General features: G+C 39.7%; 1 protein-coding gene and 1 long non-coding RNA gene across 4 annotated transcripts in view; one reads left to right on the plus strand and one right to left on the minus strand.

Annotated features, from left to right (window-relative positions):
• The window catches only part of DSCAM (DS cell adhesion molecule), a gene marked incomplete at its 5' end in the record, with an annotated part of 739398 nt that overhangs the window by 460238 nt on the left and 251305 nt on the right, over positions 1 to 27855 (plus strand). For both annotated transcript variants that reach the window (XM_082393800.1, XM_082393801.1), the window contains 2 exons: positions 11573 to 11851; positions 25912 to 26031. In XM_082393800.1, coding sequence (XP_082249926.1) covers positions 11573 to 11851; positions 25912 to 26031 — 399 coding nt within the window. The remainder of the gene's footprint in view (positions 1 to 11572; positions 11852 to 25911; positions 26032 to 27855) is intronic.
• LOC309629636 overlaps positions 1 to 27855 on the minus strand; it is a 127415-nt gene that overhangs the window by 39708 nt on the left and 59852 nt on the right. The window contains exons 2-3 of one of the 2 annotated variants that reach the window (XR_014245158.1): positions 2630 to 2701; positions 1377 to 1921 (exon numbers count right to left, since the gene is read on the minus strand). This is a non-coding gene — a long non-coding RNA (uncharacterized lncRNA). Of the gene's footprint in view, positions 1 to 1376; positions 1922 to 2629; positions 2702 to 27855 lie in introns of those variants that run through there. The other variant, XR_014245157.1, reaches the window with a different exon arrangement.

Here is a 27855-nt window from a genome sequence, read left to right on the forward strand (position 1 = left end):
CAAGTTAGTTTGGGTTAATCAGAAAACTACTCAGTTTTATTACCAAGTCTCTATGTAACCATGTTATTGACCCCAACCAGGAGAAAAGTAACCTGCCTATCTATCTCCTCAGTCCAAGGTGACTCTTATTGTTAAATACAGAAATTCTCATGAATTCTGCAGGTGTTCATCATTTTTAAATGTTAAAGAAACTATTCATTTCAACGTAATATGGTTATGGCTATCAAATGCCTTCCATGAAAATCCTTGAAGAAACGTCTCATATGGTTAAAAACTAGAATCCCCTGAAAAAAATACCCAATTCCTATCCCTATATCCCACTGCAGGCATCTATATAGGTGGTCCATTTTTCCTGAAAGTGCTTTGGAAGAAGATGCTGTCATGTTTCTCATGGCTTGTTTTAGTGTTTTATTTCTGAAAATTTCAAGCAGTTTGTCTTTTCTTTATATCTAATATGTATCTTTCCAGCTGATGAAAACAGCAGTTCCTGTTTCTCTTTATTATAATTCTACATTATGCCTTAAGGATTTTTTTTTCTTCCTAAAATGTTTTAAGTGTATTTTCTCCCATGGACTTAATCGGTATTTTAAAACATTTTTAAAGTTTCTTTTACCTTTATACTTATGTTGTCATATTTATGGCTCCGTAGTTCTTCTCATAATCTGGTAGTCCAAAATAGGCATCCTACATAAGAACGACCTTGTTTAAAAGTCTTAGTAGGTTAGCTACACTCATCTCTGATTTATTCCGAAGTTACACTATTCTTATGTCAACTGTGCTATTCTGTTGGATTGTATTTAGCTTATGAACCCTACCTATGCTTTTGGCTTCATCTACTGGAAACCCATTATCCAGTGCCTGCAGCATGTGTACGTGCTTGGGTATTTGTGTGTGTGTGTGTGTGTGTGTGTGTGTGTGATTAATGTTTGCCAGGTTTTCTTGTGTTTTTAAGTTGAGCCTTCTGAGATTTCTTGGGTTCTAATTCAGATATTGGCATTGAATTCATCCTCATTTTTGTACTCTTGGACATACACTTACTGAGCTTGTGAATATGCATAGCCCCATATTGAAGATAAAGACGGAAGTTCGGTGCTGAGCACTGGCTGAGCTTAGGACAGGTAAATGAGTAAAACAAACAAATGAATAAGCAAATGCAGACTTTTTGAAGGTAATGAGCGGCATTCTTAAAATTAACTTTTCAAACTATTTTTTCCCTTGCTTCTGTCATCCCTTTTCTGTTCTGCAGGAGAATAGGAAAATACTGATAATCAGGTACAGAGGGGTCTTACTAAAAGAGAACCCAGCGCACATGATAATTCTCCCCTGGTCACAATCCAAAATGAATTAAAGCAACATGGATGGATGGATGGATGGATGGATGGATGGATGGATGGATGCAGTATACAGAGGCAATATTACAGACAGACCTGGTTTTGTTATGAATAGTAGATCAATTATTTTAGTTTAGATGAGGCAAAGTGTTGCAGGTTGTATTCTCCCGGGAGCAGCCTCTGAGATGGAGTTTGGTGTGCAGGATGTTTACCAGGGAGTGTCCTTACCATCAGCACGTGTGGAAGAAGGGGAAGGGAGAAGGACTGGGTACAGGGAGAAGATGAGCAGGGGGCTCACCCGACCCTGCAGGGGGCTCTGGAGAAAGAGTCCTTCAGAGTTGTCCTGAGTTGCAGCACAAGTGCCCTCTTCAGTCACTCATTGGAAGGGCCTGCACTTGGGTGAGGGAGATCTCTGCAGCTGGGCCCACCTTTGAAGTAGCTGATGACTGAAGGGTGCCCCCTGAGGTCGCTCGCAGAATCTGGGGCTCATGTCCTTGAAGGAACCTGGGCCACGTGTCTTCATGTACATCAAATCCTACCACTTATGCAGATGTTAAATAGCTATCGATGTGCATCTTAAATACCTTTTCCTAAAAAAAAATGTTTTCATTAAATTGCTCCCACTTTCTCTAATAACGCTAGTCCAGTATTTCAAATAGCAGATGAAAACTGTCACAGTGGAGGGTAGTAGCATCATTAGACTAGATGTTTTGTTACCAAAACAATGTTTAACTCAAAGAATCTCTTTGATTCCTATGATTTCTTTCGTTTATTCAGGCCATATCGGTGCATCTACTGTTAATGAGATCAAATAATAATAGGATGGTCACTGCCAACACAGGGTTGGGGTCAGTGGGAGGACCTATAGACAAATAACTATAATACATGACAGGAGGTAGCAAAAGTCTTGAGGAAAGTGGCACAGGGTGAGAAACAAAACACTTCAACTAGCGATGGGAGAAGAGTGGGCAGACAAATAAGAAAGTCACTGATTTCAACACAATGCCATCAAAGAAATATATGGGAGGTGTTTTGGAAGTACGGAAGATGGACATCAAGCTAGTTCTGGGCATAAACTCTGGAGTCAAAAAAAAAAGGTTTCCAAGAGAAACTGAGTTGAGTCTCAAAGGGATTTACAGCCTGAAAAAATCTCCAAAGCAGGTAACAGCTGAGCTGAGTTTTCACACTTTAAGCTGGTAGGGGTGAGAATGGGCACTGCTGGGGCGGAGGACCGAAAGAGGGACAGGTTGCAGCCCTTGACATTCAGAGTCCATGTGGCTGAACCAAAGGACACTTACTGTAGGCAAATGGTGTGAGTCGGCACAGAGACAGTGTCAGATCTTGTAGCGTTCAGTGCCTCCTGCTCCATCCTAAAGGCAGCGAAGTGGTAGAAGCAGAGGGAGATACAAAAGTGTTTTAGAAAAACTAATCTGATTGAGGTATATGAGATGGATTATACTTCAGAAAGAAAACAAATGGGAAGACCAATTAGGACACAACTGAAAAGTTTTAATACAAGATGATGGGAGGTATGCATATGGCTGATTCACTTTGTTGTACAACAGAAACTAACACAGTATTGTGAAGCAATTATACTCCAATAAAGATCTATTAAAAAAAAAATAAAGAGGATGGAAGAATGCCTGGGGAAAAAAAGAGCCAGATGCAAGAGGTACTGAGAGGTGGAGTAGACAAGACATCACAGCCAGTAAGAGAGGTCGGAGATAAAGAGTAATGTACAGCTAGGAATATTATACGAAATCGTATCGTATCATATCATACTATGTTATATTATAAATAACATTCGTGTAATAACTTTTATTATTCTGAGCTTCTTGCAGCTGGGAGATTTTGCTAGAGAATTGAAGGAGAGGCTTAGATTAAGGGGAAACACGACACGTTTGGTTTGGGATTGGAGATGCTTCTGGGCCATCCAGATGGGGGTCTTAGTGGACAACTGAACAAGTAGGCAGGAAGCTTGAGAAGGAGTTTTGGATGAAGATGTTGATGAGGCAATCCACTGCATCGAGCTCACACCTGGCAGGGAGGCTGTAGGTGAGACCGTCAGGGAAACAGAGGGAGGAAGCCAGGCCAGGGCACTGAGGAACAATGTCTCCATTAGTGAGGGGAACATAGTCTTCCTTTGAATCGCTGAACTATTTATTTCAGGTTTTTAATCTCCTTCTTACTTTGTGTGAACTTTTCAAATGGACGAGGGACCTACCCTCATTATCCCTTTGCTATGGGATCTATGAACTCTTACAAACTCTTATAAACCATCTGTCTAGGATTTATAAATACCCATAAGCAAACAGAGATGGTGACAACATTTATTATTCCTGAGAATACATTACTAGTCCCTAGTAATATAGAGAGATATATAGATAATTTCTGATCACATTGATCACACAAACATTGTGTAATTCAGTTCTAATAATTGAAAAAACCTAACACCTCATTGGCTGTATTGGACCCTTTGTTGAGTAAAATGAGGACAATGTTCTATATAGAAAAAAATAACATGCATTAGGAAATAATACCAGAATGCAAAATAGTTTCCACTCACTGTAAAACTTGCAATATGATCTGAGAAAAGATGTGTTTTATCACAGCAATATCTATAGCAGATGGTGTTCTAACGACAGTAGGACAAATGTGAAGAGACTGAGAACTGTAGGTGCTCATCTTGAGCGAGAATTGTGAAATTCGTGTATATGATTTTGCGTGTTGTTTGTTTCACTTGTAAACAGGCCTTCAAGTCACGGCAGGTGTCTTGAACCTGGGACTTTCTGAAACTGGGGTAAATATGTGTGATTTGTTCCCCTATTATTTTCTGTCCGTGAAGGAGAATGTTTATCACTAGAATATAGCCAGAGCTGAGTAATCTCTGAAACTCCAATTTACTGTTTTTGCTATGACACCTGTCTTAAAGAGTTCTAAGCCAAACAGGGATTCTTCTCCTTACCTGGGCACGCCTTAAATAATTCACGGGTGTGAATTTCCCTAAATGCACCCAAACTGCCTACTTAACTCAGCCACAGGAATTTAAGTGTGGTAATTTCAATCTCTGGCTAAAGAAAAATAGATACTTTTAACCTCTTTAATTTTTTACGTTTCATATGGCTTGGGTTGTTGAAAATATGCCCAGGATACAGCTCCCTAAGGGAATTTTTAGAGATGGACCCTGAATGCTGTCCTACCACATGGGAGAGACAATGACTCACTCCTTCTCTGCCTTTCCCACCCAGCAGCAGCGCCAGAGAGCAGCCTGCTGGCTCACTCCTGCCTTTTATTTCTAGGTCAGTGTTTGGGTGTCAGTTAATATCAGTTCATATTGAACCCCAAGGGAGCTTAGAGAGAAAGGTCAAGAAGGGCTTGCAAAGAAGCCCACATTTATGTGCACATGCTTAAGCCTCGGTTTATTTAGCACCTGCCAGCTCCCAGCAATGCCCTTCTTACTTGTGCATTGTACCCTCCTGAAGCTCTGGAGGGCTCTGGTCATGCCCTTCTCACTTCGGCAGGTACAGGCCAAGGACCGGCAGCCCAATTCGTGGTGAGCCAGAAGCAGCTCTGGCAGAAGTCACTCAGCTCAGGGGAACAAGCTCACACAGTGGTTTAGACTTGGCACTTATGCCCTACCTGAATAAGCAAGGCCAGGTCTTGACTTTATCTCCCCAACTTGCCCTAACAGCAGGGGGAGGGGTGGCTCAGCGGGTTCACTAGTTAGAAGTCCTGGGCCCGTAGGACATGTGTCATGCAATATGCGTGCACGGAAAATATTTGTTTTTGTGAGAACATGAATGCAAAAAGAGTAAAGAGTGATAGGTATAGAAGTAGGTATATTAGACAACCTTGGAGGGTTTTGTAGACTGGATAAAGGATCTTGGAAATTATACTCTAGGAACACTTGGAGGTTTTCAGGTGGGTTTTGCATTTCAGAACACTTTGGTGATGGATATGTGGGAAATGCATTTCAGGGAGAATAAAATAATTATTATTTTGGTACAGGTGAGAGATAAGAGAGGACTCTGGCGGTGGAAGTAGGAATGCATAGAAAGGTCCTGATTCAAAAGAGATTTAGACCAGGGAATCTTGAGGGATTTAGTGATTTATTAGATGATACGATTGAGAACAAGACAGAAGTATGCATGCCTCTCAGTTTCTAGATTTAGTGACCAACCACTTGGGAATCGCTTAGTCTGCTCATTCTATCACGTCATAAACTTCATGGGCCCCAAGGCTACTGGCTGAATAGCAGCATCACCTGTGTCCTTCCCGTCTCGCCATCTCATCACTGTTATGTCCTGGACGTATCTCCCTCTGTATTCGTAACTTCAGGATTGTCTAATGTGCAAAACGTAGGCACATGTTCATCATCACCTCTTAAAAGGTATTTTCAAAAACTATTATGCAATTAAGATGTACAAGGCGCCATTTATTCCACTAGTTGTGGGAAGTAAAAAAGATAAACTCGATCTATCTCCTGCCTCCTGGGTCACTCTACTTAGGAAACAGCCTCACACATAGATCACTGTATTCACGTGTCATACATTTTATTATAAAGTCTTGAACAACAGGCTCTTGGGGTGGCTGGAGAAAGATTTTAATTGTGTTGTGTGAACAGAATGGAGGACTGTATCACATAGGGGCAGTAATCTACACTTCTGTGCTCTAAAGCATACTGTAAAGTAGCAGAATTGGACAAAGGACCAGTTCTATGGGTAGACAGTCCATTAAGCGATGTGCTCGACCCACAAGTCACACGTGTTCACCAGCCTCACGGTTTTCGAGCCACAGCTTGTGTTTGGATGGACAGTACAGAGCCCTGAGCCTACGCAGGTTCTAGGCATTCCTGATGGGCATACAGATCCTAAAATGGGTGTGTAATTGGGACTGAACTCTCAGAGATCAGCCATGGGATTTGCATTCCCACAATGGGCAGGATTAGGAGATGCAATTTTTGGAGACTTTATGAAACATGTAAGATGTTATAAAAAGAAAATGTCTTAAAGGACGGGAAGAAAGGGCTTGTTAAACAGAATGGAGAAAAGGAGCTAGAAAGATGAAAATATCCACAGCCTTGACTCAGAATACTTTGGCTTGAGGCAGGCTCCCTGAGCAGCGTGATACCAAAAGCTGTCAACCTGAGACGTTTGTATGGAGACTCATGGAGTTAAATTACCACTGGAAATGAAATGACAAAATGTTGGAATTGATGAAATTATATATGGCAATGGAAATAAGAGCCTTATATGTCTCAACAGGCATGTAATGTATTTGATTTTCCCAGTGAATTATGGGCCTTGGGACAAAAAAAAAAACAAAAAAGAGTTAAGAAGAGGAAAGGTAGAAGGATGCTAAACTGAGCTACTTCTAGGTACACCCTGGGCTCTGGGGCTGGCATGTTACGTAAAGCCCTCTCCTGACACTCACGAATTGTGTCACTGTCACCATTTTACACATGAAGAGATGGCATCATAGAGTTAAAAAAAAACTGGATCAAGATAACACCGCTAACTACTCAAGACTGGCCAACACACAACTATGTTTCTTTCAGTATGTCCTACTCTGCTCTGGGTGAGGGGGACAGTAAAACTTGTTCTGTCCCCTGTGAAAAGGAATATACAGTTAATTTTTGAGGGGCAAGACACAGAAATGTATTAGCCTGATTTAATGTTCTTGTTAAGGGTTTAGAAAGAATAGGAATCTAAACTAACATTTGACAGTATTCAAGGGCTCTGCACTGCCTCAGAGAAAGGAACCCCCAGCATTATGTAGAATGAAATACACAAGCCTGGTAAGAAGTGACATTTAGCAGATACTTACATACTTTATGAAGGACGGTTATGTGGAAACCTGCCGCAGGTCACATTCAGAATTTCTGCTCCTGTATTGTTACAAGGTTTTACTGTCAATAAGATTCAGAGAATTTACCTTAAAAGGTGACATAATGACTCAGGCACAATAAGCAATGCACCTCAAACAGGTGATTTGGCTTCACCAAAATCATTACAAGAGTTTTTGAATCACTTGGTTTACTTTTTGCCTCCAATTTTATATCTTAATACATGTAAAATATAAGATTCTGGACCCCTTAAAATATTTTTAAGCATTTTGTACAGCAGACTTGTGTATCGTGGCTGAAGCAAGGGAGACAACATATGTGGTAAGAAGTGACATGACACACAGGTCTTTTCATTTGTGTTAAAAAAATAAAGTGCATCCCAATGTAATGTGGCAGGCAAAATAAGAAGTTACAAGCCTGATTCTGACGTTATTCTGGAAAAATGACTTTTCCCTCTAACTAAATCCTTCCTTTCATCGTGAAAATTTTATTTTAACTATCTTGGATAGTTTCTGTTTATAAATACATTTTAAAATATTTTAAATATTATCTTTTTCCCCTGTAATATATTAACAATAACTTATGAGTCAGAGTCTTAATTATGCACTATGATATTGTATTAATTGCAAAACATCTGGCTATTAAAGGCAGTGTGCCCCAGCAAACAATGTCCCCCGGTGCTGTGTGTGTTGCATTGTATCTACTCTTTATAGTTTATGCTTCGTTTCTCCCCACCTTTACCTTACCAGTCGTGGCTTCTTACTGAGCCCTCATCAATATGCCTGAATTCTCAGCGTCTGGTTTAGACCAAGAAAGGAGATAATAAGGGTGCCGCAGAAGTTTACAATATGATGTTCAGAGGGAGGGATTATCCCCTGAGTGACGTGAGTGAGAGTTAGTGCCTGGGCTTTCTGACCTTTGTTTTCACTGGTTTGGAATCTTCATTTCCAGCAGTGTCACTTTATACCTAAACGCTTTGAAATTTACTTCTTTAACTATAATTGTACTTCTTAGAGTTCTATAAACCAGTGAATTACATATATTTTAGAATTATGGAAAGCATGAATTTTTAAAAATTGATTCACCTGTAGCTACTTCTTGCCTCTGTTCTTCAAAAATAATATGTATGTGCCCTTTCTCTGTCCTATAACTTTCTTCTGCTATAAAAAAGACACTCTTGTATTTAATAATTATTAACGGCCTATGGCCCATATTGTTTTGTTATTAAATAGATAGGTCAGAGGTGCTACATCTTATCTTTCCTTTTTTTTTTTTTTTTTTAAACACTATTTTATTTATTTTATTTATTTATGGCTGTGTTGGGTCCTCCTCTCCGCGCGAAGGCTTTCTCCAGTTGCGGCAAGCGGGGGCCACTCCTCATCGCAGTGCGCGGGCCTCTCACTATCGCGGCCTCTCTTGTTGCGGAGCACAGGCTCCAGACGCGCAGGCTCAGTAATTGTGGCTCACGGGCCCAGTTGCTCCGCGGCATGTGGGATCTTCCCAGACCAGGGCTCGAACCCGCGTCCCCTGCATTGGCAGGCAGACCCTCAACCACTGCGCCACCAGGGAAGCCCCCTTTTTTTTTTTTTTAAGTTTATTTATTTATTTTTATTTTTGGCTGTGTTGGGTCTTCGTTGCTGCGCGCAGGCTTTTCTCTAGTTGCAGCAAGCGGGGGCTACTCTTTCTTGCGGTGTGCGGGCTTCTCATTGCGGTGGCTTCTCTTGTTGTGGAGCACGGGCTCTAGGCATACAGGCTTCAGTAGTTGTGGCTCGTGGGCTCAGTAGTTGTGGCACACGGGCTTAGTTGCTCCACGGCATGTGGGATCTTCCCGGACCAGGGTTCAAACCCATGTCCCCAGCCTTGGCAGGCGGATTCTTAACCACTGCGCCACCAGGGAAGCCCTTATTTTTCTTTCTTGATCTGGGGCTTGGAAAGTAAGTCCTTATATATTTCTTCTCCGTATTGTAACTAATAAGAGAAATGGAGTCCTTTCCCTTGCCCACTAATGTTTCGCTTAACTGTTCTGTTTTTTTCCTCATATTAAAGGCTTATGAAATAGAATCAGTGCTAAGAAACCAATTCAGGTGCATGTGAAAGTCTGTGACCCCTGTGCTCATTCACTGCTCACAGCAGCCCCCTTCATTATACAAATAAGGAAACTGAGGCACATAGGGGTGCTAATGACTTTAGTTAGTAGCACAGCTGAACTTAAACCCAGGTAGTCTGGTTGCAAAGTTCTTATCTTAGAAAAATGATCTGCAATTCAGATAAAAAGCACCAAGCCAACAATGGGTGCTTAGGCTTGTCTGAGTAGGCTCAAAATTAGGCTTCTGTGTGTAAGAAAGCAAAGAAGAGGAAACATAGTTACTTTTTATTTTTAAAATGTCAACTTATTAAGTGTTAATACTTAATATGGAGTAAACATTCATAACACTTGGGGCAAGATTTAGAGAAATACAAGCACTTTTGCTACAACTTGGCACTTTCCCCACCTAATGACAACTATGAACAAACACAGTGCAATCCAACTTCATCTAATGCAGGGTGTAGGCTGTCAATATTTATTAAGCATAAGAATGTCTTCTTATAGCAGAAAAAAGTTACAGGATAGAGAAAAGGCTCTATTTTTCAAGAACAGAGGCAAGAATTCGCTACAGAGTGATCAGATTTTAAAAAGAAAACAAAAACAAAATTCACACTATCCACATTTCTAGAATATCACTAACTCATTGGTTATAAGCGCCAGGTAGAACTTCATCCTGAGATCTTTTTCCCTTAGCGTTAGATCAACTTGTTGCAGACCCAAAGTTCTAACTTTACATTGAGGATCCACAGCAGTTTTGACATTGAATATGCTTGTCTGTACTTTCAGCTATCTGTTTGTTTCCTTGCTTGCTTGTTTGTTTGTTTCTCTGGTAAAACCTAACTTGAGTCACCTGCTTACTAACTCTGGCTAATTTGCAATTTGGCTAATGCAATTAGCCAAAGTTGCAATTTGCAATTCTAACTTCCAACTTCTTTTGAAAGCATACAGTAGTAGTAATAATATTAAATTACAGAAAAACCACTGCTATACTTTGTTGACATCCGCTGCCTATGACTATGAATGAAAGCTCCACTGGGTACAGATGGTATATCATGTTCATTGCTGTCTGTCCAGCACACACAGTGCAGTATTGAGCACATACCAGGTGCTCAATAAGCACTTCTTGAGTGAATGAATGAATGAATGGTTTCCGTTCAGATGTTTCTCAGCTGGATCCCTTTTGTCTCCCCTGAGTTGATAATTGAAATGAGACTATGACTGATTTAAAGAATAAACTTTGCACACATCCTGCTGTTTAATAACTTCATTTTGTAAAATCACCTAATATAATAATTGGTTTATATTAGGTTATTATTGGCTTAATAATCTATGAATAACTACCCCCAAAAGGCTGATAGGAAGAGGATATTGATAACTAGCCCGTGACCCCATGACAAATAAGTAACCACAGTAGGATCCAAAGTTGGCTCCTCTGGCTCCACATTGACCATTTTATAATACTGACACCCTGTGAAGCCATCTAAGAAGTTGCCAAGAAGAATGGTCCTGAGGCAAGAAGGATGAATAAGAGTTTTTTTAGGGAAATTAAATCAAAAAAGAACATTCCAGACTGAGCTTGGCTGTGTCCACGGCTGGCCGAGCTGAAGACTATATAACCTTATCTTCAGTAGCAACACATCTCCACAACTCGGAAAACTGGCCACGGACCAGTTCATAACTTAAGGTCATGTGCAAGGAATGTGTAAAATTGAGGGGTGCAGAGTAATGATGCAATTATCCTAACACAAATCTTTTAAATTAACATTTGCTATTAGTTGGATGTTAGCTATTAAAAAATGTTAACAATTAAACTGGAATCTCTGCTTCTTCAATAGGCTTAAAGTATTAACAAGATGTGGAATGGATTGAAGAGGGAACAGTAATTGTACTCCTAATATTAACAAAGCAGGAAAGAAATCTCCTCTTGTACACATCATTTTTAAAAGCTTCCAAGAGAAAACCAAACCCAGATCCCTCTTTCATAGTATTTACACTGAAAAGTGCAGAATCTGAAATGTTTCCTTTAAAAATGATTATTGAATTTAAAAAAAATTTATCAAAATAAATGTGATTAAGCATATTTGCTGAAGTACAAATGAAGCCATGCTTTTCATTTAGAGCAATGAGAAAATTCAAATAACAGAAGAGCACAATTTCAAATCTTCTACCGGTTCATATACTTTTATGCTATAGCAGTGATTTGTATTACTCTTCCAATGTCATGCAAAAGGGTTAAAGAAAAAAATGTAGAGTTTTTACACAGTTCATTATCATCTTTCCTCTATTACTTTTTCTTTTCTTTTCTTTCAGTTCCACCTTTTATCCAACCTTTTGAGTTTCCAAGATTCTCCATTGGACAACGGGTCTTCATCCCGTGTGTTGTGGTCTCAGGGGACCTACCCATCACCATCACCTGGCAGAAGGACGGCCGGCCAATCCCAGCGAGCCTCGGGGTGACCATTGACAACATTGACTTCACGAGCTCCTTAAGGATTTCCAATCTCTCCCTGATGCACAATGGGAATTACACCTGCATAGCTCGCAATGAGGCAGCAGCTGTGGAGCACCAAAGCCAACTAATTGTGAGAGGTGAGGAGACACTTGGGATGCATGGCACCTATGCAGTCAGATTCAACCACACTCACCAATGGTGTTTCCTTGAAATGTTATGAAAATGACATTCCTAAGAATTCCCTGTCATCCCATTCAAACACACACACACACACACACACACACACACACACACACACACACACAGCTGTAGAAGCCAACTGTGAACTCCCCTAAACTCCAAGCCAAGGTGTATTTACCTAAAATGTGAAGTTTCAGAAAATTAGCAGAGAAGAAATGTGTGAATGAGGTGTGGGGACCATGGGATTTAATTCTTGAAATAAGGCTTCCCTACATTAACCCAGTGACTTGTGAGGCCCAAAATCCATAAGCTCATGCTGTGTTGTATTTATTTTATATAGCACTTTTTATATTATCATTTAGATTGATGGCTTTTAAAAATAATATTTGCCAAAGTCATATATCACAGTTTTTCTAAAGTCAAAAAATAGTAGCTTTTTATATTTTTTTTATTTTAGTTTTAGAAATGTGGTTTTCTTTGTTCCTCCCTTCTGTTGAGCATTAAATGTCTATTTTGGAAGGGTATTGAAACATTTACTAAATTAAGCAAAGTGTGGCAATATTTATGAAAAAACTTAAAACAAGATGGTTTAACTTGTAGAAAACTTTGCCAGGGCTCTCAATGTGCCTAAAATGTAAACAACAGTCTTACTTCAAATCTCTTTGCAAGTCAGCAGATTCCCATGAAGGTTCACACTTGTCATCTTCAAAATAAGAAGCTAGTGTTCTCCAGTGTCTGTTGAGCATGGACGTTCTGTGATTTTATGGTTCTCCTAGAGTCGTATGTGCTCATCTACCAGTAGAATATTCTTCCACATTGCAAAAGTAACTGTATGAAATTAAAGATTTATATTAATGTTGATTGTTTGCATTTTGAAGTCCTCGAACACAGGGCTGTCATTGTAATTGTCAGGAGGGGATGATTTCCATTACCTGCAGGACAGTCAGTAGATCTAAGCAGACTCTTTCTTGACCAATAGGTTCCCATGTCCTTCCTCTGTCCTCACACCTTGTCCACATGACCCCTCTCCTTCCTTTCTTGTTGAAGAGTAATGCTCATTCTGTCTACTTGCCAACAAAATAAAGTGGAGCATACTTAGAATTCATATGAAGGCACCAACTTGGTATCTGTGGAAAAGATTTTCCCTGAGTGAGTAAGAAAGTCTACCTTCAGTTGGATACAAAACAAAGGTACAAATGGCCTTATGCTAATAAAATTGGGATACATGAACATTTTTCCCCATTTTTGAAGATGCATAAAAATGGGAGCCAATCTAGGACTGCTTCGCAAGTGTTTTCTTATAAGAAGAACTGACTCTTACTATCATTTGTGAAGGGCAAAGCAGTGAGTACATTAGTTTGTCTCCGATATAATCTGCTCTGAAGGATCCAGGTCAGAGAACAGAAATGCTACATAAAAATGTACATGAGTGTTCTGTGAATCACTTGCCTTTGCAGGAAAGGCAACCAGACTTTTTTGACCAAGGCAAAAGTCAGATGACCTGGAATTGAGTCTAGCCAATCAGGATGATGTAGTGGATCATAATCTGATTAGTCTCTCCGTGTGGTTGTTTTTTAAATATGTTAAATAAGGTTCTGGGAAATTAACATTAAGTCACTAGTTAGGTGATATAGCCCCGAGAAAGGAAATGTGCTTCAAAGCAGGTCAGTAGCTGGAGAAATAGTCAAGGACAAGATAATGTGTGGGGGCAGTGGCTCTCAATCTGGACTTCACCATAAAATCTCCTGGGAGATTTAAGAAAACATTGATGACCGTTTTCTGGTCCTAACTAAGCCCAACTAAATCATTATCCATCCCCCAGATCTCTGGGGCATTATCCTTTTTTTTTTTTTTTCAATTCAAAATCACCTGTTAGTGGTTCTTGAATTTTGTCACACATTAAAATTGTGTGGGGAGCTTTAAAAAATTCCTGATGTCCAAGTTGAAGTCCAATTAAATAACCATCATTGGAGGTAGGACCCAGGCACCAGGAATTTGTAAAATCCCTGAGTTGATTCTAATATGCAGCCAAGTTTAAGTCCAAGCACCCTGGGTAATTTGAATATGCAGCTATTTTAGAAGTCTGGAGGTTTTTTTCTAAATGCAAAGAGAGGCCGTTGGTGACTTTAACTAGACTAGTGGCATGGCCTGATTTATGTTTTTAATCATCACACTAGCAGCTGTGGAAAGAATGGACTGGTCCAGAAAGCAAGTAGGTAAGAAGCTGTTTCAGAAGTCGAGGCAAGATAAAATGCACATTGAGTGAAGGTGGTCACACTCAAGGTAATGAGAAGCAGACGAATTTGCAATATGTTTTGGAGACGAATCAAACAAAGCATGTATATAAAGTGAATGTTGCAAAGAGAGAGAAAGAGGAATTGTTAATTGAAGTACATATTTTGCCTAATAAGGTAAATGAAAGTGTCTTCTACAGAAGCGGAGAAGATACAAGGAATAGCAGTTGTCACAAGGGGAAGAACGATGTGGGAGAAACAAGAAGGTCTAGACTCAAGGCATTCCAAAATTTAAGGTTCCAGAATAAGAGGAGGAATCAGCAAAGGAAACAGGAAGAAGGAACAATCAGTGGAATAGGAGGAAATCCAGCGGACTGTGGGGTCCTGAAAGCAAAATAGGAAATAATCAAGAAAGATAGGTGATAACGTCTATCAGATCCCACTGAAAGTAGAAAAAGCGGAGAACCAAGAATTGCTCACTGGGTTTTAGGAAGATGGATATTGTTTGTTACCTTGTAGAGTGGTGTGGGTGCAGTGAATCCCTGATTAGTGGGGCTTGAAAAAAGAAAGGGAGGTGAACGCGTGGGAACTCAGGAAAATACAACTACTTTTATATTTTCGGGAATGTTGGTATGACAGGAGGCGAGGTGGACATGGGACAGGGGAAGCTTACCTACTGATGGGAATGAGCCAATAGAGAGGAAGAAAGTATGTGGCAGGATAAAGAGATAATTACAGCATCCAAGTCCTTGACTTAGTTAATTGGGTTCTTTGAACCAGTGGAATATGTCCAAACTAGTGTAATAATAACCTCGGTGGGGCTCCAGAAAGTAGAACCAACAGAAATGGTTGGAAATTTCAGTGAGACAGATTTTGAGTCAAGTAACTTAAAAGATGAATGTAAAATTCATCAAATGGGGTCATCAGAGAGTAACATGCAGTGGATTTATCCTCCTACCATCAACAGTTATAAAACTGGACAAAACTTTATAAAGTAACCATTTTCCAAATACGAAACAGGCAGTACAGGGCTGTGATCCTAGAGAGGAGAGAAATATATGAGTTAAGCCCAAAATTCACCCCATATTTTTTCTTGGTGCACTTTCCAAACCATGATAGATGGATGCAGAGCCCAAATAGATAATGGTGATTTTTATGGTGATGAAAAACAAAGATAGACACTTAGATCTATTGAGGTGCTGGATATTGCAGGGCAGAGTACTAGAGAGTGGGGGAGCTGTTCAAAGAAAGGTTTCTAAAAATCTGTATAAGGCTCCCTTTGAGTCTTTAGCTTAATACTACACTTCACATGCATAGGGCAAGACCCTATGAAATCTAGCAGAGAACAACGTCCAGGAGTATGTGAGATGAATAAAGATTCCAGCAGTCACACAGTCCTGAGAAACGTTGGAGTTCTGATTAGCCAGAGTAGAGAACACACAGGGAATTCACTTAAAATCTCAGAAGAGGCCACACAATAAGAGAGGCCTAATCTAGCCCTGGGATAAGGACTACTCTAGTCCAGCCCTAATAAAAAGCCTACAGGTAGCCTTGACAGGATTAAATTTCTTCAGTGGTAAATCGACTGTTTGCAAGAATAACATTCAGTGTTCTTAAAAGGAAGACAACAAAATCCAGACTCTCAATATCATAACATATCTGCAATGCCTTGCACATAATTACTGGGTATGAGAAGAAATAGGAAAATGTGAGCCATAAATAAAAGGAAAAAAAAAGAAAAGAAAAGAAACAGCCTAATGGGCATACAGATGTTAGAATTAGCAGGCAAGGTTTTAAAGTAGCTATAATAAGCATTTTCAAAAATTCAAATGAAAAGATGTGTGCAATGAGTGAATACATAGGGAATGCAAGAAGAGAAGTATAAAACATTTTTTAAAAAGAACCAAAAGGAAATTCTAGATCTGAAAAACACAATATCTGAAATGAGAAATTAACTGGATATATTAAGTGGGATCTTGGATACTGCAGAACAAAGGATAATTGAACTTGAAAAGAGGGCACGAGAAAAATATCCAAATTTTTTAGAGAGATAAAAGACTTAAAATGGCAAACAATACCTCAGTGAGCTTGAAGTAATGTCAAGGAGTCCAGTATAAATATAGTTAGAGCCTCAGAAAGAAGGGCAGGAAAAACATAGATCTGAATAGTAATGACTTGAAAATTTTCAAATGTGGTGAAAAATATAAATCTACTGGTCAAAATGATTAATGAAGCTCAAGTAAAATAAGCACAAAGAAAAAATCATGCCATAGCACATCATAGGGTGTAGATTTCACAGATTTTTGCATAATCTATCAAACTGTACATTTAAAACCTGTGAATATTACTGTATATAAATTGCACCTCAATTTTTAAAAAATTTAAATGTAAATTTTCTAATATTCAAAATTCTTCAAAAATGAAACAATGAAATAATTTCCTTCACAAAATATTAACTTTCCTGCCAACGGAGGAGACATCATTTATCAAAAGCCGAATGATATTTTGAGAGGCATTGTATGAAATAGGTGTCACAGGTTAGTGGCTGGCTTCAATAAAAAGTAGTTTCCCTTCTGGCATTAATGCTCAATGATTTAAAGTTAAAGGCTCTTATTTGCACTCCTTCCTCACGGGCTGTATCATATTTTATAACACATATGGAAAATATTCTAACTTTAACATGACTTTTAGTAAATATATCTCTCTGTTAATTCTATTTAATAGAATATATAAGGCACATAAGGTATACAACTTTCCTTAGCCCATGCTACAATGGAGATGGGTTTATGATTCATTGAATTAAAATTTAAACCTGGGCCAATTCTTGAGCTCATGTTGCATAGATACCGTAATAGATCATCATGCTGATTTCAGAAAATAATCACCTTTAAATAAACCTTAATAAAGTCAAGGCAGCTTTCTTTGGGCCTGCCCTTCTTTTAATTACAGTTGGAATGGCAATGGCTAAAATGAATTAATTAGATAAGGGTTACAAGATAACCTTAACTCTCTAATGAAGCTTTCTCTATTTTAAAGTCCTCGTCTGTAGCAATCATTATTTTGCTTGTTTTTTTCCAAAAACTTAACAGTCCCATGAGTTCAGTATTTTCTTGTGTCTTACTTGTCTGCAAAAGAAAACAAAAAATCACTAAGCTTTATGTCTTCAAAATATCAATGGGTAGATATAATCTTTTACACCCACTCCCAAATGACTGCATTTGCTCTGTCCTTCATTGCTTCATCTTTCCCTTGTTGCATCATGAAGCAACAAAGGACTTAGCACATACTCCTAAATGCCAGTCCTTGGGGTAGTCACTGGGATGATGAAAGCTCATTTCCTCCCATTGAGAACTCCTGCTGCAGCGGGAATGAGGCAGATTCCAGAAGGGAGGGAGAAATCCTGAAGGATTAGAAAATACAGCAAGTAGTTAAGAGGAGAGGAAGGAAGACATCATGTTCCTGGAAGAAGGTCTGTTACTTGCAATGGCAGGAGGGCTTGACAGGGCAGATACTTCTGTGTCTGGGGGAATGGTGTGCAGAATGGCAAAATGAAGAAGGATGAGACTTGAGAGCTAAGTCTGGTCCACATCTTGAAGGCTTTCTGTCCTATGAATGAGGTCTGGAGGCCATGGAAATTAATGAAGAGATTTAAAGCAGAAAAATCATATGGTTCATGGCAGGACGAGTCACGCATTGGAATAAAATGAGTCCAGGTAGGACGCCTGAAGGGGAGGGCTTTGTAGTCCCCATGAGAAGTGATGATGGCTGGAGCTAAGGTGGTCATAGGATGGGCAAAACAGAAGATGCTTTACAGGATTTAATGGCCAGTTGTGTGAGGGAAATGTGTGAGAAGCCTTGAGGACAGACGTGCCAGAATTCTGGCCAAGGACTGTGCTGGGTGTTGGGTTGGGGAGTCGCTCCAGATGTAGAATATCTCACAAATTCATCTGTTTCCCCTCTGTCCTTCGTACACAATGACTGGAGCAGGGGACTTCCTCCCTGGATGACTAATGCCTGCCGTGGGTGACAGCCTCTCTTCTTGTATAGCTAGAGATCAGGCAGCAGCTCTCAGAATTTCAAATTTTAGTTTGAATGGTCAAGAGGTGGAATTTTATCACCACTTCAGCTAGATCACATTCTGGATAAGCTAAATAGATCTTTTGGTGAAATGAAGAATCTTATTGATTATTGCCGTTTGGAATGAAGAGTGTTCCATACTGCACACTGTAGACTCACTAACTTTGGAACATAATCCGTCCTTTGATTCATGAAAAATATGCAAAGATATAGTTGGAGAAACAAAACCCACATAAAAATAGCAAGCCATGTTAGAGAATAATTATATGGGTTTTTATTTAAATCTTTAACTCAAATTGGAGAATGTTTTTCCTCTTAGGGCTTTAAAGTTTTTGGCCTGAGATGTAGCTAGGGAAAAGTAGAAATAGAATAAGGAGTTCAGAGACCTTGAAGTTGCCTTGTCTCAGTGAGGGTGGTTGGAAAGTCTCCAAGTGACAGACTGTTAATTACAAGAGCAAAACAACTTCTGATAAGGGAGAGGTCAGTGCCGTTTGATAGACTTCATGGAAGGAGTGAGTGCCATCAGCCTTGATGTATAAGTAAGGTTTAGAAAGAAAATAAAAAATATAGCAACAGGGCTTCCCTGGTGGCGCAGTGGTTGAGAATCCGTCTGCCAGTGCAGGGGACACGGGTTCAATCCCTGGTCTGGGAAGATCCCACATGCCGCAGAGCAACTAAACCCATGTGCCACAACTACTGAGCCTGTGCTCTAGAGCCCATGAGCCACAACTACTGAGCCCGCGCACTTAGAGCCCATGCTCCGCAGCAAGAGAAGCCACCGCAATGAGAAGCCTGCAGGCAGCAATGAAGACCCAATACAGCCAAAAGTAAATAAATTAAATAAATTAATTTTAAAAAAATACAGCAACAACACTGGAACTTTCAGTAAGTAAACCAAGGTCCACATTTTTGCTTGTTCATTTTCTATATGACTTTGGAAACATGATTGAGTTTCTCTGAGTCTCAGTTTCCTCATCTGTAAAATGGAAATAATGAGACTTACCTCTTGGAATTGCTGAGAGAATGGAATCAGGTAACAATTGCTATGTCCTTAGCACCCAGATAGTAGCAGGGATCTCCAGTTTCTCTTCATTTAATGAATGAGTAGAAGGAGGACAGAGGCATTCAGACATATTTTCTGAGGTCAGTGAGGGATAAACAGCACCAGTTAAGACACAGAGGCTGTGCCATTATTATCATAGTTAGCCCGCCTGCTTGTTGCCTTGAACAAATACATGCTTGATGTAGGAAGTGATGGGGAACCTCAGAAGTCCTGGAACTGATTGCCTTTGGGGGTGGGAGACCAGTCTGGTAGCAGTCAGTGGGCTGTGTCTCTACAGATAAGGGAACCCAGGGAAGACCCCTTAGCCTGTCAACTGACCCTCCAGACCCCATCCCTGCTTCCCTCGCCTCTCTTTTTCCTTCCATCCGTATCACAATTTGGACACCTATTAGCTGTGTGATCTTGAGTAAATTCCTTAAGCTATTTTTACCCCAATTTTCTTATTCCTAAAATGGGAGAATAGTTAATAGGGGTTTTCTGAGGGTTAAAAAAAAGAATGTATTTATCACAGCACCTGGCACATAATAAGCCAGCAGGTGGGAAGTCCCTTTCCGGCTCTTCTTCTGTTTCTCCCTTCCTTCCATTCACATCTGCATGACTTTGGTAGATGATTGAGGACACATTACATAGAAGAGGCTGGGGGTAATCCCAAGTATCAGGCAATTAATTAGAATGGTAGCCTAGGGAATACAGTCAAAAAGGTAATAGTGCAATATAGTTTTGCAGAAACTGAAGCAGTTGGGGATAAATGGTGTGTGGAAGATAGAGGTGATAACTGAGACGTTAAAGCTGAGGTATAGGATAAAAGGGTAGGATTGAAATGGAATTTGGAAACCCAGTTCCTGGTTATTCCTTACACCAGAGTCATATGACTTTGGGCCATTGTAAAGCTAAGCACATTTTTGATAGTTTGGGTCACTGGGAAGATTTATGAAGACTTAATTTAAAATAAATTAGCTGTTATCATAGGGAAGTTAAAAGAAAAAACCCTTAGCACTTATGCATGTGCCTCATGACTTACACTGGCAGTGGATGGGTGATCACCCTAATGTCACACTCAGTTGGGTGACCTTGGCATAGATGAAGCCATTTTGAGGGAAAGGACTGAACTTAATGGCAAAACATGCCTGCCCTTTGGTTCCCATTATTGGCTCTGCACCACTGCGAGGAAAGCTACCAACACTATGATTTCCTATCTGTGATTCCAAAGGTCAGTTTTCTTATACTTCTTTATATCTTATGACGGGTCTGTTGTTCCTGGCTTTTAATGATGAACTGGCACATAGTGAAACAAACACATTATCTAAAAAGCCCTTACTTGACCTTTATTTGGCAGGAAAAATAAAACTTATACAAGGCCACTATCTAGTTGCTGTTTGTGGACGCAATTTATGATACTATATTCATGCTATCATTTCGCTTCATTCATCCCTTCATTTTTCCAACAAATAGTTGTTAAGCCCCTATTTTATAACAGATGCTGTGAGTGCTGGGGGTACAATGGTGATCAACACACAGAGAGCAAGTCCCTGCCCCATAAAACTTAGTAACAACCTAAATGGGAAAAGAATTTGAAAAACAGTAGATACATATGTATATGTATAACTGAATCACTTTGCTGTGCACATGAAACTAACACAACAGTGTTAATCAACTATACTCCAATGTAAAGTAAAAAGTTTAAAAAAACCTTACATTTCAGTACAGGAGAGAGGCAATGAACACACAAATGATGTCAGGTGTCTACCTGTGGTATGAAAAGTAAAGCTTGGTAGGAGGGTTGAGAGTGATAAGGGAATGGAATTTTCAGATGCACAGGGTAAGCCTTTCTGAAGAGATTTTTCAAAAGAGACTTGACCAAAGTGAGGGGGTGAGTCACAGGTCTCTCTGTAGGAAGCGAGTTACAGGCAGAGAGACAAACAGGTACAAAGACCCTGAGTCAGGAGTGGGTTTTGTGGGTTCAAAGTACAGCAAGAGACCAATGTGCTCCCTATTGAGTAGGAGAGAAGGGAGGGACCAGGTTATCTATTCTGGGTATGACAGGAAACCACTGGAGTTTAGTTTCCAGTGTCATAAATTAAATCTTACCTAGACTTTGATCAATTACTATCTTGACTAAATGCCATACAGCAGAGAATGGCAATATTTATCTACACAGGACCCCCGTCCTCCGCTGCCACCACCAAATAGCTTCTGGTTTACCTTCAATAAAACTGAATCCCTGTTCCTGTTGACAGATAGCAAAACCTACATCCATTCTTTGGAAATATGTAGCTACTTAGAGGCCATGAGTTCCAAACATAAAACACTGGACTGTACCTAACACTGAAAAATACCTGTCCTATTATATACCTGTCCTATTCCTCCCTTAAAAATAGCAAAAATAAGTCTTCCCTTTAATAAACAGACCAAAGCCAAAAATCACGTATTTTAAACAACCCTCATCTTAAGCATCATGAAGCAGGCAACCCTCTCAAAGGAATCCCTTCGAGACTTCAAATACTGTCAGGCTACATGGGTCCCATGACAGGATTTGGGTATTTTAGAACATATACGTCTCACGTGACTCTTTTTAGGGGGACAGGAGTATTGCATGTGCACACAATTATGATTCATAGAAATGTATGGCAACAGTGGCCTGCATTGCCTTTTGGGGATGCGACATAATTATTTGGTTGAACCCATCCCTTCTATCTCTTTAATCACCCTCATCCCCACTGGAAAAGTCTCTCTATTGGAAAGCCAACTATATTGGTGGATATGTTCACCACAAATAAAGTGTTCTGCAAATAAAAGGAAACCAAAATACAGTTAAAAAAAAAAAAAAAAAAGGAAACCAGCATCTTTGAGGAATTATAGCCGAGACAATACAGAGTCTTCAGTCTTTAGGTCCTGTCGTAAGTTTTGGCCAAAATCATGACAGTCTTGACAGCTCTGCAGCCTTCCACCTCAGTTCTGTATCTCCTTGGCCAAAATCCTCCCGCAGAGCTCTCTGCTTTCTTCTGTTAGATGGTGCTTCTAGACCCATGCTCCTCAAAGACCTTGTGCATTGGAGTCACTCTGATCTGAGTTATTAACTGAGCCATGCTACTTTGGATAGGGTCTGTTCCCTAGTCTTTAAAACTGGAAAAATAATATCCATTTATTGATTTGTCCATTCAACAGATATTTGAAGAATACTTTCTATGTTCCAGCACTGTGTTATGTGCTGGGGTGCGGTGGTCTGCAAGAAAGGCATGGTTCTTTTTCTCCCAGGTGTGCAGCCAGATGTGGGAGACAGGCATTTAAACCAGCAACACCAAACGTGTGGTAAAGGCTATGACATGATAACGCAGGGTTCTGTGGAGGCACTCAGTCTTGTCCACAGCATCAGAACAGGTGTCCCAGACTAAGTGAAATTTGAGCTGAGATGTAAATACTACTAACTGATAATTTGTTAAACAAAGAAATACAGAAGCCTATGTGAAGACCCAGGGGGTGCTGGAGAATAGATAGACTGGAGCAAAGCTTACAAGAGGAAATGTCAAGAGATGAAGCTGGAGTGCAAGGACCCAAGTCATAAAGAGCCTTCAAAATATTGTAAGGGTTTCAATTGTGTCAAGGGACAATGTGAAGGCACTGATGATTTTAAGCAGGGAAGTCACATCATGTGATTTCTCTCTTAGAAGGATCTTTCAGGCCACTGTGAAGAATGCATTCAAGTGGGCCAGTAGGTAGCAGGTAGACTAGTTAGGAAGCTGTTTCATAAATCCAGATAAGAGCCAGTTTTAGCCTTGTCTCAGGTTAAGTCCCCCTGAAAGCAGAGTGTGAGGTATAGGACTGGCTGTAGATCACTTATTTGAGATGTAATACCTGGATCCCAGAGTGAAAGAATGAAGGGAAATGAGATAAGGAAAGGAGGGGAAAAATCAGTAAAAGTTGCTTTAATGAACTAGTTGCTGCTGTGGGCAACTGGGGCTCATTCCTTCTGGGAACCTTCCAAGGCATCACACAGAACAGTTGTTCTCAAAGGTAGTCTCTGGACCTGCAGCCTCAGCATCACCTGAGAGCTTATTAGAAAAGGCAGCGTCTTGGTTCCTGCCTCAGACCTGCTGGGTCAAAACTTTTAGGGACAGGGTTTAGCAACTTGGGTTTTAATCAACTCTTCAGGTGATTCTGACACCCTCTGATGTTTGCACAGACGTAGAGCACACCTTAGAGTTGTTCAATAGGATTGGAGGATGGAGAGGCAGGGCATTTATCCCAACGCCCATCCCTCACTGGTTGCGCCCATGAAGTGAGTGTTTGTTACTTTAGAGAAAAGGCCCTGAGACAGCAAAGAGAGACTCATGTTCTGGGTGTGGTGCCCCGGCAAAATGCATGGAGCTGTCCACACTGCGGTGCTGAAACCGGATGGATGGAGGCACTTCACCACACACCCTGTCTACCCATCATGACTAGGACACGGCAATGAAGATGAAGAGAATTTGAGGATATGTGATACGTTTGCAAGAAAGAATCATCAGCACCTGATACCAGGAGATTAAAGAGGGGCATATGAAAGATAATTCTCAATTTTATGGGCCATTTCCTTCAGTAATTGCCTTACACTTACAATATGTCAGTGGTTATTTTCCATGTAAACCTCTGTGATCGGTTTTTAAATAATATTGCTTTGGATTAGAACCAAATCGAGGGGAGGGATCATGGATCAATTATAATTAGACATTCTTCCAGAGGAAATGCAAGAGATTAGCTACCCTGCCCATTTGACAAGAGATTCCTTGCTCTTAGCAGAATTTGAGCCAAATAGACAGAATGAATGTACATGATTGCATATTTACCTTCCACCCTGGACAGAATGATTCTGACATGATGTCTTAAACTTTGCAGTCTACCCTTGTGGTTGTTAGATTAATTTTACTAGAAAACTTTGCTGTCTAAAATCTCCAGCATTTTTTTCCTAGGAATAATTTTCTCACCATGAGACGGACAGACATCCCTTATCACTTTTTAAAAATATATTTACATTTTATAGACTACATTTCTCTCAGAATACCACCTAAATGAAATAAAATTGCTCACTATGAAAAGACCCATTGGCTGTGCAAATTATTTAATTAAATAATTTGCACGTTGGAAACTGTGTTTATTAATGATATGTTAAAACTGGACACACCTGCATTTACTAAATTAACCAACACTCCTACAACACTTCATATCTTCCAGGCACTTCTGACAACTTTTATGATCTTCATTCATGTTACCCCCATACCAGTGCTATAAAATGAGTTCCCAGTTTACAGATAAGGAAATAGAAGCTAAGAAACATTTGACAGCTTACACGATATGACCCACCTACAAGTAGCAAAGTTGGAGATCAAATCCAGGTGTTTAGCCTTTGGCTCTGTGCTCTTAACCATCACTCTCTGTTGTTTCTTCCAGAAACACAGCAGTGAGTTCCATCTCTAGCTGCTTCTTGTCTTGATTTTGTTCCCCCCTCCTTGGCTGTTTGATGGGCAAAGTGACATTCACTATGGCTCATGCCATTTCAACGTGCTTCTAAGATCCTAACTAATGTAAACTCTAAACTTCTCCCCAGTCCATTTCGTGTAGTGGCTGGAATTCCTGTATATCTCTAACACTTAGGACCACATTTTTGCCTCAAAATAAAGAATTCTGCAAATTGCAATGCAGAGAAGATTAGCTTTATCAGGAGTTGTGGAAAGGAGGGGAAGAACTCCCACATTTGCTAAGTATCTAATATATGGTGGACATAATCTATGTCCTCTCACCTAGTCTCGTGACACTCTCATTGAAAATCCATCCTGTAATCAGTCACTGATCTGCTGGAAAAGATTTCTGGATCCTAACACCTTTAGATGCTACCTTTCCTAGAAGAATCTGTATCTTCTCTTTAAGAGAAGACTTGAATACTCTTAAAATCACAATAACTTAACTCAAAACATTTATGTTCTCTTGGCAGGTATTTTTTAAGCAGAGTGCATGTGTATGTTTTGGGTAGGGATGGTGTTTTTTTCAGCATCTCATAAAACTCACCAAATAAGCAGTTACTTAATCTGTTTTGTTTTTTTATTTTAAATAGGTACTCTATAAAGCCTTCATGGCAGCTCACTTCAGCTGGCTTCCATAGTCCCTTTTGGTTCAGAAGGGTACTGATGTCAGAAATAATGGTCTATGTGTCTTTATCAGATTTTTAGGAAAAGTTCAATACCATGTTGTGTTCTTTACTGCCTTTAGGAAGAGACTATTAATTCTCCCTTCATCTCCTGTTAGAGAAAGAATAGATATTGGATGCTTTATAAACATTTCATACCCAAGAATGGATCCCTGATGATCTTCCATAACACAAATCAAAAACAGAATGTCACATTCCCTTGGTTTAGTCAAACTGCCACACTCCAGAGTCCAGTGCAAAGCAACTTCCATCTGCATCAGATCATTGATATAATAAGAAAAATCACCTGCATTGAAATTGTTTCCTTAATTGATCCCTAATTACAAATCCTCTGCTTTATTTTCACATATATGTAAAGCATTCTTTGTACTTTCATGCTTGTTAAAATTCTTGGATTTCTTAAAATCACAGCTTTAATAATCTGCAGTCTTGTCTGAATTACTGGTGGCATTTCTCTCTTTTCAGTTCCTCCCAAGTTTGTGGTTCAGCCACGGGACCAGGATGGGATTTATGGCAAGCCTGTCATCCTCAATTGCTCAGCTGAGGGTTATCCTGTACCCACCATCGTGTGGAAATTCTCTAAAGGTATGAAGCTACTTGATTTGCTTGTTATCTACCTAATGTATGTTATATTCTAAAGGATGAGATGATCATTTCTTGCAGAGATGTTTCTTACAAATATATACGTCCCCACCTCCACCAAGTGTATCCATCCTTCACATCACACACCTAGTAACCCACCTAAGTGTTTTTATTTGGGCCATGTAATGTTCTTGTATAACATGCCCTTGGAAAGACCGGGTAGGGGAGGCAGTTTATTCATGTTAGTTATTTCAGCACCTGGGAAAGCTCTACCTTGACTACCTGGGAAAGCTCTACCTTGACTACCTATGTTGGATGACCATGATCTGCTTGGGGACCCCTGCAAGCCCATACACATGGAAAAACAAGTATAAATTGTCAGAATTACTCATTGTTGGAAAATTATTTCCCCAGTATTTAGATAAGTAAGGGTAAGTGGCTTTAGAAGGTTAAAATAAAACTACTGGTTGTTTTATTTACCTAGATACCATAGATATAAAAAACTACCTATCATCTCCTTGGTAGTCTCTTTTTAAAAGCAAAATTTCACCCTTAATCTTGCTTTCTCTTCAAAGGCAAAGCAACTTTTCCCAGTATTAAGGTAACACTGTAAACATTACATAAATTAAAATGAGCAGTGTTGGAAACTAATGAGGGAACCATTCTAGACATGGTAAAAATAATTTATTTCTATCTTATCACCTTCTCCAGGGAAGTTTCCTTAACTATGCTTACGAATGTGTTGGAAATTCTCTTTCCTTTCTCATTCACATAACTTCATTCAGTAATTTATTAAACAGGTGAGGGCCAAATATATACTGATAGGATAAACAAACAACAAATAAATAAATAAATCATGGTTTTTTTTTCCCTAACAATCTTAAGACTTAAGGTATATAGTGTGCTGCATTTTCTTATTGAGAAAGTAACAGCAATCAGAGAAAAACAAATGGCATACTTGCCACAGTTCCTTTTGGTGTATTTCCTTTAGGGAGAAGGAGCAGAGGGAGGAAAGAGAGGGATAGACACCGTTTGGTTGGGGGGAGAATCAATTAAATTTGTTTTAAATCCCTGAGATTACTCCCCTGTAGCATGCCACATACATTGCCCATGTGAAAAGCACTTTATCCCAAAATAAAAGCCTGTTATTCAGAGTATCTGCCCGCGTGACTTTTTATTTGGGGCCATACTTGTAGCCCTATGTTGCATTACATGGAAACAAATAGCATACATTTGATTTAATGTACTTTATATCGATGTGCATGTAGTTTATATAGATGTGCATGTGCAATGTAGTTTATATAGATGTTACAAACATTTTCCATTATGCTCATCTTCTTCAAAATAATTTCTAATGCTTGACATTGTGTGGATGTTCTTTCTTTCTCTTGGGTTGTTTTCCATTTCTCACTATTACAAACACTGCAGAAGTGGACATCCTCGTGTGTTAGTTCAATGTGCATATGTGTGGTTGCTTTCTTTTTCTTTTTTTTTTTTTTTGAGGAACCTCCATACTGTTCTCCATAGTGGCTCTACCAATTTATATTCCCACCAACAGTGCAGGAGGGTTCCCTTTTCTCCACACCCTCTGCAGCATTTATTGTTTGTTCATTTTTTGATGATGGCCGTTCTGACCGGTGTGAGGTGATACCTCATTGTAGTTTTGATTTGCATTTCTCTAACAGTTAGTGATGTTGAGCATCTTTTCATGTGTCTGTTGGCCATCTGTATGTCTTCTTTGGAGAAATGTCTATATAATCCCTAGAAGTGAAATACTGTGATCACACTGAAGGCTCTTGGTCTGCACTGGACCAGGACACATTGGAA

This window comes from Balaenoptera borealis (assembly GCF_965194805.1).
Source record: "Balaenoptera borealis genome assembly, chromosome: 5".
In the NCBI taxonomy this organism is placed as follows: Eukaryota; Metazoa; Chordata; class Mammalia; order Artiodactyla; family Balaenopteridae; genus Balaenoptera; species Balaenoptera borealis.